The sequence below is a fragment of the Scyliorhinus torazame genome, chromosome 2, assembly GCF_047496885.1.
Source record: "Scyliorhinus torazame isolate Kashiwa2021f chromosome 2, sScyTor2.1, whole genome shotgun sequence".
Lineage (NCBI taxonomy): Eukaryota > Metazoa > Chordata > Chondrichthyes > Carcharhiniformes > Scyliorhinidae > Scyliorhinus > Scyliorhinus torazame.
The window spans coordinates 401,204,518-401,219,607 of record NC_092708.1 but is presented as its reverse complement, the minus strand read 5'-3'; the positions used below and the strand labels follow the sequence as shown (position 1 = coordinate 401,219,607).

Here is a 15,090-nt window from a genome sequence, read left to right as displayed (position 1 = left end):
TCGTGGTACACATCGGTATCAACGACATAGGTAAGAGAAGGGACAGGGATTTAAAACAGGAATTTAGGGAGCTAGGGTGGAAGCTGAGAGCCAGGACAAACCATGTTGTCATCTCTGGTTTGTTGTCGGTGCCACGTGCTAGTGAGGTGAGGAACAGGGAGAGAGCGCAGATAAACACATGGCTACAGGGATGGTGTAGGAGGGAGGATTTCAGTCACTTGGATAATTTGAGCACATTCTGGGGAAGGTGGGATCTGTACAGAAAGGACGGTTTGCACCTGAACCAGAGGGGCACCAATATCCTGGGAGGCAAATTTGCTACGGCTCTTCGGGGGGGGGGGGGGGGGGTTTAAACTAATTTGCCAGGGGGCTGGGAAAACGAGCTGTGTTCCAGAAGCCAGTGTCGAGAGTAGTGAGGTACTGAGGAGGGTATCACGGTCGCAGGAGTGTACCGGCAGACAGAAAGGTGGGTTGAAGTGTGTCTACTTCAATGCAAGAAGCATCCGGAATAAGGTAGGTGAACTTGGAGCGTGGATTGGTACCTGGGACCACGATGTTGTGGGCATTACGGAGACATGGTTAGAACAGGGACAGGAATGGTTGTTGGAAGTCCCGGGGTACAGATGGGGTGTGGGGGTGGTGGGGTGTGGGTGGAGTGGGGGATGGGAGGGTGTTGGGTGTGGGGAGGGGGTAGAGTGGGGTGTGGGGGATGGGAGGGTGTGGGTGGGGTGGGGGAGTGGGAGGAGGGGGTGGGGTTGGGGGGAGTGGGAGGAGGGGGTGGGGGAGGAGGAGGGGGAGGGGGAGGGGGAGGGGGAGGGGGAGGGGGGGGTGGGGGGGGGGGGGTTCCGGGTCTCCCATTCCTTTTATTCCTCCCTAGGCCCCGCCCCCCTCAGGCCCCGCCCCTCCGCTAACGGGCGGCCGGGCGAGAGGCGGGGCCTGGGCCGGGTGGGAGGCGGGGCCTGGGCCGGGCGGGAGGCGGGGCCTGGGCCGGGCGGCGGTGGATCGGGGCCGGGCTGCGCGGTCAGGTTAGTGCCGAGGCTGCGGCCTAGCGGCGGGTTCACAGCCCGGGGCGGCCGTACTGTCGGGGGCCGGCTGAGCGACTGCGGAGCCGGGCTCGCTGCTGGGGGCGGCCACAGGCCGGGGCTTCGCCGAACCCCGGGGACAGTCTCCACTCAGGGCGGCCGAGGGGCCTCCCGGAGGCGGGAAGAGAGCGCGGGGCCCGGGGGGGGGGGGGGGTGCGCGGGGCCCGGGGCCCGGGGCCCGGGGCCCGGGGCCCGGGGCCCGGGGCCCGGGGCCCGGGGGGGGGGACACACGGTAGCACAGTGGTTAGCACTGTGGCTTCACAGCTCCAGGGTCCCAGGTTCGATTCCGGCTTGGGTCACTGTCTGTGCGGAGTCTGCACATCCTCCCCGTGTCTGCCTGGGGTTTCCTCCGGGTGCTCCGGTTTCCTCCCACAGTCCAAAGATGTGCAGGTTAGGTGGATTGGCCGTGATAAATTGCCCTTAGTGTCCAGAAAGGTTAGACTGGGTTACGGGGATAGGGTGGAAGTGAGGGCTTAATGGGTCGGTGCAGGCTCGATGGGCCGAATGGTCTGCACTGTATGCTCTATGATATTACACTCACTTTTCACCAGTGATGGACGGTTGGATACTGAAGATGGCTGGGGTGTAACCAGGCGGGCTGCTTTGTCCTGAATAGTGTTGAGTTTCTGGAGTGTTTATAGATTATCATTGAATTTACAGTGCAGAAGGAGGCCATTCAGCCCATCGAGTCTGCACCGGCTCTTGGAAAGAGCACCCTACCCAAGGTCAACACCTCCACCCCATCCCCATAACCCAGTAACCCCACCCAACACTAAGGGCAATTGTGGTCACTAAGGGCAATTTATCACAGCCAATCCACGTAACCTGCACATCTTCGGACTGTGGGAGGAAACCAGAGGAAACCCACGCACACACGGGCACAGACAGTGACCCAAGCCGGAATCGAACCTGGGACCTTGGAGCTGTGAAGCAATTGTGCTATCCACAAGGCTACTGTGCTTCCCGCTGTGTTGGAGCTGCACTCATCCAGGCCACTGAATGGCTTTCCATCTCACTCTTGTGCCTTTGACGGACTTTGGGGAGTCAGGACGTGAGCCTGGACCTGTAGACCCTGAAATCTTGCTGCGGTTGTACGGGGTTTCAGTGAGATGGCATGAGAAGTACTATGTGCAGCTTTATTCACCACGTTGAAGAAAGGATATACTTGCATTGGAGGCAGGACAACAAAGCTTCACTAGATTGATCTGAGGATGAGGTACATATCCAAACATGTGCAGGTTAGGTGGATTGGCCGTGATAAATTGCCCTTAGTGACCACAATTGGCCTTAGTGTTGGGTGGGGTTACTGGGTTATGGGGATAGGGTGGAGGTGTTGACCTTGGGTAGGGTGCTCTTTCCAAGAGCCGGTGCAGACTCAATGGGCCGAATGGCCTCCTTCTGCACTGTAAATTCTATGATAATGAATATTATCCAATAATGAGAGGCTGACGGAATTGGGTCCATATTTTCTGGATTTAGATTTATTGTCACATGTACCGAGGTACATTGAAAAATATTATTCTCTGGAGTTTAGAAGAATTACATGCAATCTCATTGAAACATAGAGAATTCTGAGAGGCCTTGACGGCGTGGATGTAGAGAGATTGTTTTTGTTGCTCAGCTAATTTGAAACAAGAGGGGCACATTCTCAGGATAAGGAACCAATCATTTGTAAATTCTCCACCTCAAGGGTGTGCACACTCCATCGTTGAATGCATTTAAGGCTGTGTTAGATGGATGTTTGCTGTCGGAAATCGAGGGATATGGAAAACAGACGGGAAAGTAGTGTTAAAGCCAAAGAGCAGCCATGATCGTATTGAATGCTGGAGTGTTCGAGCCTGGGGCCTGGGCGGGTGATGGAGCCTGGGGCCTGGGCGGGTGTTGGAGCCTGGGGCCTGGACGGGTGTTGGAGCCTGGGGCCTGGACGGGTGTTGGAGCCTGGGGCCTGGACGGGTGTTGGAGCCTGGGGCCTGGACGGGTGTTGGGGCCTGGACGGGTGTTGGAGCCTGGGGCCTGGACGGGTGTTGGAGCCTGGGGCCTGGACGGGTGTGGAGCCTGGGGCCTGGACGGGTGTTGGAGCCTGGGGCCTGGGCGGGTGTTGGAGCCTGGGGCCTGGGCGGGTGTTGGAGCCTGGGGCCTGGGCGGGTGTTGGAGCCTGGGGCCTGGGCGGGTGTTGGAGCCTGGGGCCTGGGCGGGTGTTGGAGCCTGGGGCCTGGGCGGGTGTTGGAGCCTGGGGCCTGGGCGGGTGTTCGAGCCTGGTGTGTACCTGTTCAGGCCTGGAGCCTGGGCGGAATTTTGAATCTGGGCCTGGGCGGGGTTTCGAGCTTGGGGCCTGGGCGGGTGTTCCAGCCTGGTGTGTGGTCCTGTTCAGGCCTGGAGCCTGGGCGGAATTTTGAATCTGGGCCTGGGCGGGGTTTCGAGCCTGGGGCCTGGGTGGGGGTTCGAACCTGGGGCCTGGGTGGGGGTTCGAGCCTGGGGCCCGGGTGGGGTACGAGCCTTGTGCCTGGGCGGGGTTTTGAGCCTGGGGCCTGGGCGGGGGTACGAGCCTGAGGCCTGAGCGGGGGTTCGAACCTGGGGCCTGAGCTGGGGTTCAAACCTGGGGCCTGGGCGCGGTTTGAGCCTGGGTGGGGTTTCAAACCTGAGGCCTGGGTGGGGGTTCAAACCTGGGGCCTGAGCAGGGGTTCGGGCCTGGGCAGGGGTTCGAACCTGGGGCCTGGGCGGGGGTTCGAACCTGGGGCCTGAGCTGGGGTTCGAACCTGGGGCCTGAGCTGGGGTTCAAACCTGGGGCCTGGGCGCGGTTTGAGCCTGGGTGGGGTTTCAAACCTGAGGCCTGGGTGGGGGTTCAAACCTGGGGCCTGAGCGGGGGTTCGAGCCTGGGCTGGGGGTGGGAGTTTGAGCCTGGGCGGGGGTTCGAGCCTGGGGCCTGAGCGGGTGTTTGAGCCTGGGCGGGGGTTCGAGACTGGGGCCTGAGCGGGTGTTTGAGCCTGGGCGGGGGTTCGAGACTGGGGCCTGTGCAGGGTTTCGAACCTGGGACCTGGGTGGGGATTTGAACCTGGGGCCTGGGTGGGGGTTCGAGCTTGGGGCATCGCCTGCCAGGGATCCAAGGCTATGGCTACAAATTAGGCCTGGAGCCTTTTGGATCTGTCTGAGTATCTGCCTGCCAGGGCTGGGTGTGTGCCTGCTCACGTATAGAATCTGGCTCATAAGATTTTTTTGATTTGTCTGAACTAAGCTTCATGGGTTCACTTGTTGCAATAACATCCCAATTGCAAATCACATCAAGTCCTCGAGATTTAACCATGTGGGAAGAAAGAACACTTTTTAAACGATGAATTTAGAAAGTTTAATAACCATTAAAACGGTAGCAATTCAGAAAAAATAAAAAGCAGTGTCAATTAACAGTAATTAACAGTCAGAGGAGAAAGCCTAACTTTAACAATTGAACAGATTTCTCACCACCCCTCTCAGACCAAGTCATGAAGTGATGACTCTGAAAACCACCAAAAGCACTTCTCTGTAAACATCTCTCTCCCACCCCACTTCTCCTCTTCCACTGTCCCCCAGAATGGCTTTTTGAGACCCCTTACTTCTACTTTAAAATGTTGAAAGCCCACCGTAGCCAATTATTGGAAAAAGAGCTAATTGGTCTATAACGTGTTAGTAATAAAATAAGAATTAGCCCACTGATTTTTAGCTTATTACGCATGTTGCCTCAGATTTAAGGCAATGCTTCTTCTCAAACCAGAGGGAAATTCTCTGGTCCTTCGCCACATGTTTCTTGGCAGCGTGCCATTCGCTTGTGGCAGGATTCTCTCTTCCCGCTGCTTATCAATGGGATTTCTGGGTCGGCATGGTGGCGCAGTGGTTATCACTACTGCTTCACAATGCTGAAGACCCGGGTGGCGCAGTGGTTAGCACTGCGGCCTCATGGCAGTGAGGACCCGGTTGATCCAGCCCTGGGTCACTGTCCGTGCGGAGTTTGCACATTCTCCCCATGTCTGCGTGAGTCTCACCCCCACAACACAAAAAGATGTGCAGGTTATGTGGATTGGCCACACTCCAATTGCTCCTTAATTGGAAAAAAAAATTGGGTACTCTAAATTTATTCTTAAAAAGTCAATGGAATTTCCCATTGAAACCAGCCACTCCACTGGGAAACCGGTGGGTGGAGGTGCACTGCCGGTGGGAAAAGATAATCCGAAGAGGCTGAGAATTCTGGCCTGTATCTATTCTCTTGAGGTTGGCTGAGTGTCACCGGTACTTGGTTAACAAAGCTGTCTGTCATTCAGAGTTGATGCCTGTTAAACAAGGGCCTATTCCATCCTCCGAGGTTAATAGTCAAGGTTAACCATTCATATTATCTCCTACTATGTGATCCGAGACATTCACAAAATTCTTATTCCCACAGCATTTTAGAGTCGATTTAATAATTAAGTGTTAACTTTTATAATTATAAACCTTTCTGTTCCAAGTGACATTTCCAGCCTTTCTAACGTTTCTATGATTGAATTATTTACTATTTAATTGTCTCACGATGGAGGCTGTCTACTTAACTAACCTGGCTGGTTTCCAATAATACTGGTTTAGTTTTCATTAAAAATGACTTGCATCAATTTTAGCAGAAAGTGCTTAAGAACATATTAATTCAAACTATAAAATGATAGTCACCCTAAAACTAGTGATTTTGAAACCACAAATGTTCTATCTCTGCAGCTCCAGTTGCTAAAGATGAGTCCAGAGGAGGATTTTGGAAGTTGCTTAGCAAATGCGGAGGGATGGATGCGAATGATCCAGGAACGCTTACAAGCGAGTGATAATGTACAAGGACCAAAATCGGCCTTAGAAGACAGGCTGAAGGAGACAGAGGTGAGGAGAGAACTGGAGAAAGGAACACCAGCCCTTCTACAATCATTGCCTTGACATATCAGACTGAAATCAGTGTCCGGACTGAAACCAGACTGGCATCAATGTGACAGTGTGTACCAGACTGGTATCAGTGTGACAGTGTGTACCAGATTGGGATCAGTGTGACCGTGTGTACCAGACTGGGATCAGTGTGACATTGTGTACCAGACTGGGATCAATGTGACATTGTGTACCAGACTGGGATCAGTGTGACAGTGTGTACCAGACTGGGAGCAGTGTGACAGTGTGTACCATACTGGCATCAATGTGACAGTGTTTACCAGACTGGCATCAATGTGACAGTGTGTACCAGACTGGGATCAGTGTGACAGTGCGTACCAGACTGGGATCAGTGTGACTGTGTGTACCAGACTGGGATCAGTGTGACAGTGTGTACCAGACTGGGATCAGTGTGACAGTGTGTACCAGACTGGGATCAGTGTGACTGTGTGTAATGAACTGTGTGCAGTGTGACGGTGTGTACCAGACTGGAATCAGTGTGACAGTGTGTACCAGACTGGGATCAGTGTGACAGTGTGTACCAGACTGGGATCAGTGTGACAGTGTGTACCAGACTGGGATCAGTGTGACAGTGTGTACCAGACTGGGATCAGTGTGACAGTGTGTACCAGACTGGGATCAGTGTGACAGTGTGTACCAGACTGGGATCAATGTGACTGTGTACCAGACTGGGATCAATGTGACAAGTGTGTACCAGACTGGGATCAGTGTGATAGTGTGTACCAGACTGGGATCAATGTGACAGTGTGTACCAGACTGGGATCAGTGTGACTGTGTGTAATGAACTGTATGCAATGTGACAGTGTGTACCAGACTGGGATCAGTGTGACGGTGTGTACCAGACTGGGATCAGTGTGTACCAGACTGGTATCAATGTGACAGTGTGTACCAGACTGGGATCAGTGTGACAGTGTGTACCAGACTGGGATCAGTGTGACAGTGTGTACCAGACTGGGATCAGTGTGTACCAGACTGGTATCAGTGTGACTGTGTGTACCAGACTGGGATCAGTGTGACTGTGTGTAATGAACTGTATGCAATGTGACAGTGTGTACCAGATTGGGATCAGTGTGACAGTGTGTACCAGACTGGGATCAGTGTGACGGTGTGTACCAAACTGGGATCAGTGTGTACCAGACTGGGATCAGTGTGACAGTGTGTACCAGACTGGGATCAGTGTGACAGTGTGTACCAGACTGGGATCAGTGTGTACCAGACTGGTATCAGTGTGACTGTGTGTACCAGACTGGGATCAGTGTGTACCAGACTGGTATCAGTGTGACTGTGTGTACCAGACTGGCATCAATGTGTTGGGCACACTGGATATGTGGAGCTTGTTCAAGGAACAGCTACTGCGTGTTCTTGATAAGTACGTACCGGTCAGGCAGGGAGGAAGGCGTCGAGCGAGGGAACCGTGGTTTACCAAAGAAGTGGAATCTCTTGTTAAGAGGAAGAAGGAGGCCTATGTGAAGATGAAGTGTGAAGTTTCAGTTGGGGCGCTTGATAGTTACAAGGTAGCGAGGAAGGATCTAAAGAGAGAGCTAAGACGAGCAAGGAGGAGTCATGAGAAGTATTTGGCAGGTAGGATCAAGGAAAACCCAAAAGCTTTCTATGGGTATGTCAGGAATAAAAGAATGACTAGGGTAAGAGTAGGGCCAGTCAAGGACAGGGATGGGAAGTTGTGTGTGGAGTCTGAAGAGATAGGCAAGATACTAAATGAATATTTTTCGTCAGTATTCACTCAGGAAAAAGATAATGTTGTGGAGGAGACTGCTGAGACCCAGGCTAATAGAATAGATGGCATTGAGGTACGTAGGGAAGAGGTGTTGGCAATTCTGGACAGGCTGAAAATAGATAAGTCCCCGGGGCCTGATGGGATTTATCCTAGGATTCTCTGGGAAGCCAGGGAAGAGATTGCTGAGCCTTTGGCTTTGATTTTTATGTCACCATTGGCGACAGGAATAGTGCCAGAGGACTGGAGGATCGCAAATGTGGTCCCTTTGTTCAAGACGGGGAGTAGAGACAACCCCGGCAACTATAGACCGGTGAGCCTCACGTCTGTAGTGGGTAAAGTCTTGGAGGGGATTATAAGAGACAAGGTTTATAATCATCTAGATGGGAATAATATGATTAGGGATAGTCAGCATGGCTTTGTGAAGGGGAGGTCATGCCTCACAAACCTTATCGAGTTCTTTGAGAAGGTGACTGAACAGGTAGACAAGGTAGAGCAGTTGATGTGGTGTATATGGATTTCAGTAAAGCGTTTGATAAAGTTCCCCACGGTAGGCTATTGCAGGAAATACGGAGGCTGGGGATTGAGGGTGATTTAGAGATGTGGATCAGAAATTGGCTAGCTGAAAGAAGACAGAGGGTGGTGGTTGATGGGAAATGTTCAGAATGGAGTTCAGTTACAAGTGGAGTACCACAAGGATCTGTTCTGGGGCCGTTGCTGTTTGTCATTTTTATAAATGACCTAGAGGAGGGCGCAGAAGGGTGGGTGAGTAAATTTGTAGACGACACTAAAGTCGGTGGTGTTGTCGACAGTGCGGAAGGATGTTGCAGGTTACAGAGGGACATACATGAGCTGCAGAGCTGGGCTGAGAGGTGGCAAATGGAGTTTAATGTAGAGAAGTGTGAGGTGATTCACTTTGGAAGGAATAACAGGAATGTGGAATATTTGACTAATGGTAAAATTCTTGGCAGTGTGGATGAGCAGAGGGATCTCGGTGTCCATGTACATAGATCCCTGAAAGTTGCCACCCAGGTTAATAGGGTTGAGAGAAGGCCTATGGTGTGTTGGCCTTTATTGGTAGAGGGATTGAGTTCCGGAGTCATGAGATCATGTTGCAGCTGTACAAAACTCTGGTACGGCCACATTTGGAGTATTGCGTACAGTTCTGGTCACCGCATTATAGGAAGGAGGTGGAAGCTTTGGAGCGGGTGCAGAGGAGATTTACCAGGATGTTGCCTGGTATGGAGGGAAAATCTTATGAGGAAAGGCTGATGGACTTGAGGTTGTTTGCGTTAGAGAGAAGAAGGTTAAGAGGAGACTTAATAGAGGCATACAAAATTATCAGAGGGTTAGATAGGGTGGACAGTGAGAGCCTTCTCCCGCGGATGGATATGGCTGGCACGAGGGGACAGAGCCTTGAACTGAGGGGTAATAGATATAGGACAGAGAGCAGAGGTAGATTCTTTACGCAAAGAGTGGTGAGGCCGTGGAATGCCCTACCTGCAATAGTAGTGAACTCGCCAACATTGAGGGCATTTAAAAGATTATTGGATAAGCATATGGATGATAATGGCGTAGTGTAGGTTAGATGGCTTTTGTTTTTTGACTTCCCATGTTGGTGCAACATCGTGGGCCAAAGGGCCTGTACTGCGCTGTATCGTTCTATGTTCAATCCGACGGTGTGTACCGGACTGGCATCAATGTGACAGTGTGTACCAGACTGGGATCAGTGTGACAGTGTGTACCAGACTGGGATCAATGTGACAGTGTGTACCAGACTGGGATCAGTGTGACAGTTTGTACCGGACTGGGATCATTGTGACTGTGTGCCAGACTGGGATCAGTGTGACTGTCTGTAATGAACTGTATGAAATGTGACAGTGTGTACCAGACTGGGATCAGTGTGACAGTGTGTACCGGACTGGCATCAGTGTGACTATGTACCGGAGTGGGATCAATGTGACCGTGTGTACCAGACTGGGATCAGTGTGACAGTGTGTACCAGGCTGGGATCAGTGTGACAATGTGTACCAGACTGGGATCAATGTGACAGTGTGTACCAGACTGGGATCACTGTGACAGTGTGTACCAGACTGGGATCAGTGTGACATTGTGTACCGGACTGGCATCAGTGTGACTGTGTGTACCGGACTGGGATCAGTGTGACTGTGTGTACCGGAGTGAATGCAATGTGACAGTGTGTACCAGATTGGGATCAATGTGACAGTGTGTACCGGACTGGGATCAGTGTGACAGTGCGTACCAGACTGGGATCAGTGTGTCAGTGTGTACCAGACTGGGATCAATGTGACAGTGTGTACCAGACTGGGATCCATGTGACAGTGTGTACCAGACTGGGATCAATGTGACAGTGTGTACCAGACTGGCATCAATGTGACAGTGTATACCAGACTGTATACAATGTGACTGTGCACCGGACTGGGATCAGCGTGACCGTGTGTACCGGACTGGGATCAGTGTGACCGTGTGTACCGGAATGGGATTAATGTGACAGTGTGTACCAGGGCAGGCAGTGTCAGTGTTGCAGTGTGGCCCGGACAGTGCCAGTGTTGCAGTGTGTCCCGGGCAGGGCCAGTGTTGCAGTGTGTCCCGGACAGTGCCAGTGTTGCAGTGTGTCCCGGACAGTGCCAGTGTTGCAGTGTGTCCCGGACAGTGCCAGTGTTGCAGTGTGTCCCGGGCAGGGCCAGTGTTGCAGTGTGTCCCGGACAGTGCCAGTGTTGCAGTGTGTCCCGGACATTGCCAGTGTCGCAGTGTGTCCCGGGCAGGGCCAGTGTCGCAGTGTGTCCCGGACAGTGCCAGTGTTGCAGTGTGTCTCGGACAGTGCCAGTGTTGCAGTGTGTCTCGGACAGTGCCAGTGTTGCAATGTGTCCCGGGCAGGGCCAGTGTTGCAATGTGTCCCGGGCGGGGCCAGTGTTGCAGTATGTCCCGGACAGTGCCAGTGTTGCAGTGTGTCCCGTACAGTACCAGTGTTGCAGTGTGTCCCGGGCAGGGCCAGTGTTGCAGTGTGTCCCTGGCAGGGCCAGTGTTGCAGTGTGTCCCTGGCAGGGCCAGTGTTGCAGTGTGTCCCGGGCAGGGCCAGTGTTGCAGTGTGTCCAGAACGGTGCCAGTCTTGCTGTGTTTGCCTTGGCAGGGGTCAGTGTGCAGTGTGTGCCTGGGCAGGGGCCAGTGTGTGCCCGGGCAGGGGTCAGTGTGCAGTGTGTGCCCGGGCAGGGGTCAGTGTGCAGTGTGTGCCCGGGCAGGGGTCAGTGTGCAGTGTGTGCCCGAGCAGTGGCCGGTGTTGCTGTGTGCAGTGTGTGCCCGGGCAGGGGCCAGTGTGCAGTGTGTGCCTGGGCAGGGGCCCGTTTTGCAGTGTGTGCCCGGGCAGCGGCCGGTGTTGCAGTGTGTGCCCGGGCAGGGGCCGGTGAGCAGTGTGTGCCCGGGCAGGGGCCGGTGTTGCTGTGTGCAGTGTGTGCCCGGGCAGGGGCCAGTGTGCAGTTGGTGCCCGGGCAGGGGCCGGTGTTGCAGTGTGTGCCCGGGCAGGGGCCGGTGTTGCAGTGTGTGCCCGGGCAGGGGCCGGTGAGCAGTGTGTGCCCGGGCAGGGGCCGGTGTTGCTGTGTGCAGTGTGTGCCCGGGCAGGGGCCAGTGTGCAGTTGGTGCCCGGGCAGGGGCCAGTGTGCAGTATGTGCCCGGGCAGGGGCCTGTGTGCAGTGTGTGCCCGGGCAGGGGCCAGCGTTGCATTGTGCAATGTGTGCCTTGGCAGGGGCCAGTGTGCAGTGTGTACCCGGGCAGGGCCAGTGTGTGCCTGGGCAGGGGTCAGTGTGCAGTGTGGGCACGGGCCAGTGTGCAGTGTGTGCCTGGGCAGGGGCCAGTGTGCAGAGTGTGCCCAGGCAGGGGCCAGTGTGCAGTGTGTGCCCAGGCAGGGGCCGGTGTTGCTGTGTGCAGTGTGTGCCTGGGCAGGGGCCAGTGAGCAGTGTGTGCCCGGGCAGGGGCCAGTGAGCAATGTGTGCCCGGGCAGGGGCCAGTGTTGCTGTGTGCCCGGGCAGGGGCCAGTGTGCAGTATGTGCCCGGGCAGGGGCCAGTGTGCAGTGTGTGCCTGGGCAGGGGCCAGTGAGCAGTGTGTGCCCGGGCAGAGGCCAGTGTTGCTGTGTGCCCGGGCAGGGGCCAGTGTGCAGTATGTGCCCGGGCAGGGGCCAGTGTGCAGTGTGTGCCCGGGCAGGGGCCAGTGTGCAGTGTGTGCCCGGGCAGGGGCCAGTGTGTGCCCGGGCAGGGGTCAGTGTGCAGTGTGTGCCCGGGCAGGGGCCAGTGTTGCTGTGTGCCCGGGCAGGGGCCAGTGTGCAGTATGTGCCCGGGCAGGGGTCAGTGTGCAGTGTGTGCCCGGGCAGGGGTCAGTGTGCAGTGTGTGCCCGGGCAGGGGTCAGTGTGCTGTGTGTGCCCGAGCAGGGGCCTGTGTTGCTGTGTGCAGTGTGTGCCCGGGCAGGGGCCAGTGTGCAGTGTGTCCCGGACAGTGCCAGTCTTGCTGTGTTTGCCTAGGCAGGGGTCGGTGTGCAGTGTGCGCCTGGGCAGGGGCCAGTGTGTGCCCGGGCAGGGGTCAGTGTGCAGTGTGTGCCCGGGCAGGGGTCAGTGTGCGGTGTGTGCCCGGGCAGGGGTCAGTGTGCAGTGTGTGCCTGGGCAGGGGCCGGTGTTGCAGTGTGTGCCCGGGCAGGGGCCGGTGAGCAGTGTGTGCCCGGGCAGGGGCCGGTGTTGCTGTGTGCAGTGTGTGCCCGGGCAGGGGTCAGTGTGCAGTGTGTGCCCGGGCAGGGGCCGTTGTTGCTGTGTGCAGTGTGTGCCCGGGTAGGGGCCAGTGTGCAGTGTGTGCCCGGGCAGGGGCCGTTGTTGCTGTGTGCAGTGTGTGCCCGGGCAGGGGCCAGTGTGCAGTTTGTGCCCGGGCAGGGGCCAGTGTGCAGTTTGTGCCCGGGCAGGGGCCAGTGTGCAGTGTGTGCCCGGGCAGGGGCCAGCGTTGCTGTGTGCAATGTGTGCCTTGGCAGGGGCCAGTGTGCAGTGTGTACCCGGGCAGGGCCAGTGTGTGCCTGGGCAGGGGTCAGTGTGCAGTGTGGGCACGGGCCAGTGTGCAGTGTGTGCCTGGGCAGGGGCCAGTGTGCAGAGTGTGCCCAGGCAGGGGCCAGTGTGCAGTGTGTGCCCAGGCAGGGGCCGGTGTTGCTGTGTGCAGTGTTTGCCTGGGCAGGGGTCAGTGTGCAGTGTTTGCCTGGGCAGGGGTCAGTGTGCAGTGTGTGCCTGGGCAGGGGCCGGTGTTGCAGTGTGTGCCCGGGCAGGGGCCGGTGTGCAGTGTGTGCCCGGGCAGGGGCCGGTGTTGCTGTGTGCAGTGTGAGCCCGGGCAGGGGCCAGTGTGCAGTGTGTGCCCGGGCAGGGGCCAGTGTGCAGTTTGTGCCCGGGCAGGGGCCAGTGTGCAGTGTGTGCCCGGGCAGGGGCCAGCGTTGCATTGTGCAATGTGTGCCTTGGCAGGGGCCAGTGTGCAGTGTGTACCCGGGCAGGGCCAGTGTGTGCCTGGGCAGGGGTCAGTGTGCAGTGTGGGCACGGGCAGGGGCCAGTGTGCAGAGTGTGCCCGGGCAGGGGCCAGTGTGCAGTGTGTGCCCAGGCAGGGGCCAGTGTGCAGTGTGTGCCCAGGCAGGGGCCGGTGTTGCTGTGTGCAGTGTGTGCCTGGGCAGGGGCCAGTGAGCAGTGTGTGCCCGGGCAGGGGCCAGTGAGCAGTGTGTGCCCGCGCAGGGGCCAGTGTTGCTGTGTGCCCGGGCAGGGGCCAGTGTGCAGTGTGTGCCCGGGCAGGGGCCAGTGTGCAGTGTGTGCCCGGGCAGGGGCCAGTGTGCAGTGTGTGCCCGGGCAGGGGCCAGTGTGCAGTGTGTGCCCGGGCAGGGGCCAGTGTGCACTGTGTGCCGGGGCAGGGGTCAGTGTGCAGTGTGTGCCTGGGCAGGGGTCAGTGTGCAGTGTGTGCCCGGGCAGGGGCCGGTGAGCAGTGTGTGCCCGGGCAGGGGCCGGTGAGCAGTGTGTGCCCGGGCAGGGGCCGGTGTTGCTGTGTGCAGTGTGTGCACGGGCAGGGGGCAGTGTTCAGTGTGTGCCCGGGCAGGGGCCGTTGTTGCTGTGTGCAGTGTGTGCACGGGCAGGGGGCAGTGTTCAGTGTGTGCCCGGGCAGGGGCCAGTGTGCAGTTTGTGCCTGGGCAGGGGCCAGTGTGCAGTTTGTGCCCGGGCAGGGGCCAGTGTGCAGTATGTGCCCGGGCCGGTGCCAGTGTGCAGTTTGTGCCCGGGCAGGGGCCAGTGTGCAGTGTGTGCCCGGGCAGGGGTCAGTGTGCAGTGTGTGCCCGGGCAGGGGCCGGTGTTGCTGTGTGCAGTGTGTGCCCGGGTAGGGGCCAGTGTGCAGTGTGTGCCCGGGCAGGGGCCGTTGTTGCTGTGTGCAGTGTGTGCCCGGGCAGGGGCCAGTGTGCAGTTTGTGCCCGGGCAGGGGCCAGTGTGCAGTTTGTGCCCGGGCAGGGGCCAGTGTGCAGTTTGTGCCCGGGCAGGGGCCAGTGTGCAGTGTGTGCCCGGGCAGGGGCCAGCGTTGCATTGTGCAATGTGTGCCTGGGCAGGGGCCAGTGTGCAGTGTGGGCACGGGCCAGTGTGCAGTGTGTGCCTGGGCAGGGGCCAGTGTGCAGAGTGTGCCCAGGCAGGGGCCAGTGTGCAGTGTGTGCCCAGGCAGGGGCCAGTGTGCAGTGTGTGCCCAGGCAGGGGCCGGTGTTGCTGTGTGCCCAGGCAGGGGCCAGTGTGCAGTGTGTGCCCAGGCAGGGGCCAGTGTGCAGTGTGTGCCCAGGCAGGGGCCGGTGTTGCTGTGTGCAGTGTTTGCCTGGGCAGGGGTCAGTGTGCAGTGTGTGCCTGGGCAGGGGTCAGTGTGCAGTGTGTGCCTGGGCAGGGGCCGGTGTTGCAGTGTGTGCCCGGGCAGGGGCCGGTGTGCAGTGTGTGCCCGGGCAGGGGCCGGTGTTGCTGTGTGCAGTGTGAGCCCGGGCAGGGGCCAGTGTGCAGTGTGTGCCCGGGCAGGGGCCAGTGTGCAGTGTGTGCCCGGGCAGGGGCCAGCGTTGCATTGTGCAATGTGTGCCTTGGCAGGGGCCAGTGTGCAGTGTGTACCCGGGCAGGGCCAGTGTGTGCCTGGGCAGGGGTCAGTGTGCAGTGTGGGCACGGGCCAGTGTGCAGTGTGTGCCCAGGCAGGGGCCAGTGTGCAGAGTGTGCCCGGGCAGGGGCCAGTGTGCAGTGTGTGCCCAGGCAGGGGCCAGTGTGCAGTGTGGGCACGGGCCAGTGTGCAGTGTGTGCCTGGGCAGGGGCCAGTGTGCAGAG

The 15,090-nt window shown here is 57.5% G+C and overlaps 1 protein-coding gene across 4 annotated transcripts in view; it reads left to right on the top strand.

The window, feature by feature from the left end:
- The first annotated feature begins 934 nt into the window (after positions 1-934).
- Positions 935-15,090, top strand: part of syne3 (spectrin repeat containing, nuclear envelope family member 3) — a 177,367-nt gene continuing 163,211 nt past the window's right edge. For 3 of the 4 annotated variants that reach the window (XM_072494475.1, XM_072494474.1, XM_072494472.1), the window contains exons 1-2: positions 935-1,025; positions 5,796-5,948. In XM_072494475.1, the coding sequence (XP_072350576.1) occupies positions 5,811-5,948 (138 nt within the window). In that variant the 5' untranslated portion in view covers positions 935-1,025; positions 5,796-5,810. Of the gene's footprint in view, positions 1,026-1,985; positions 2,299-5,795; positions 5,949-15,090 lie in introns of those variants that run through there. The other variant, XM_072494473.1, reaches the window with a different exon arrangement.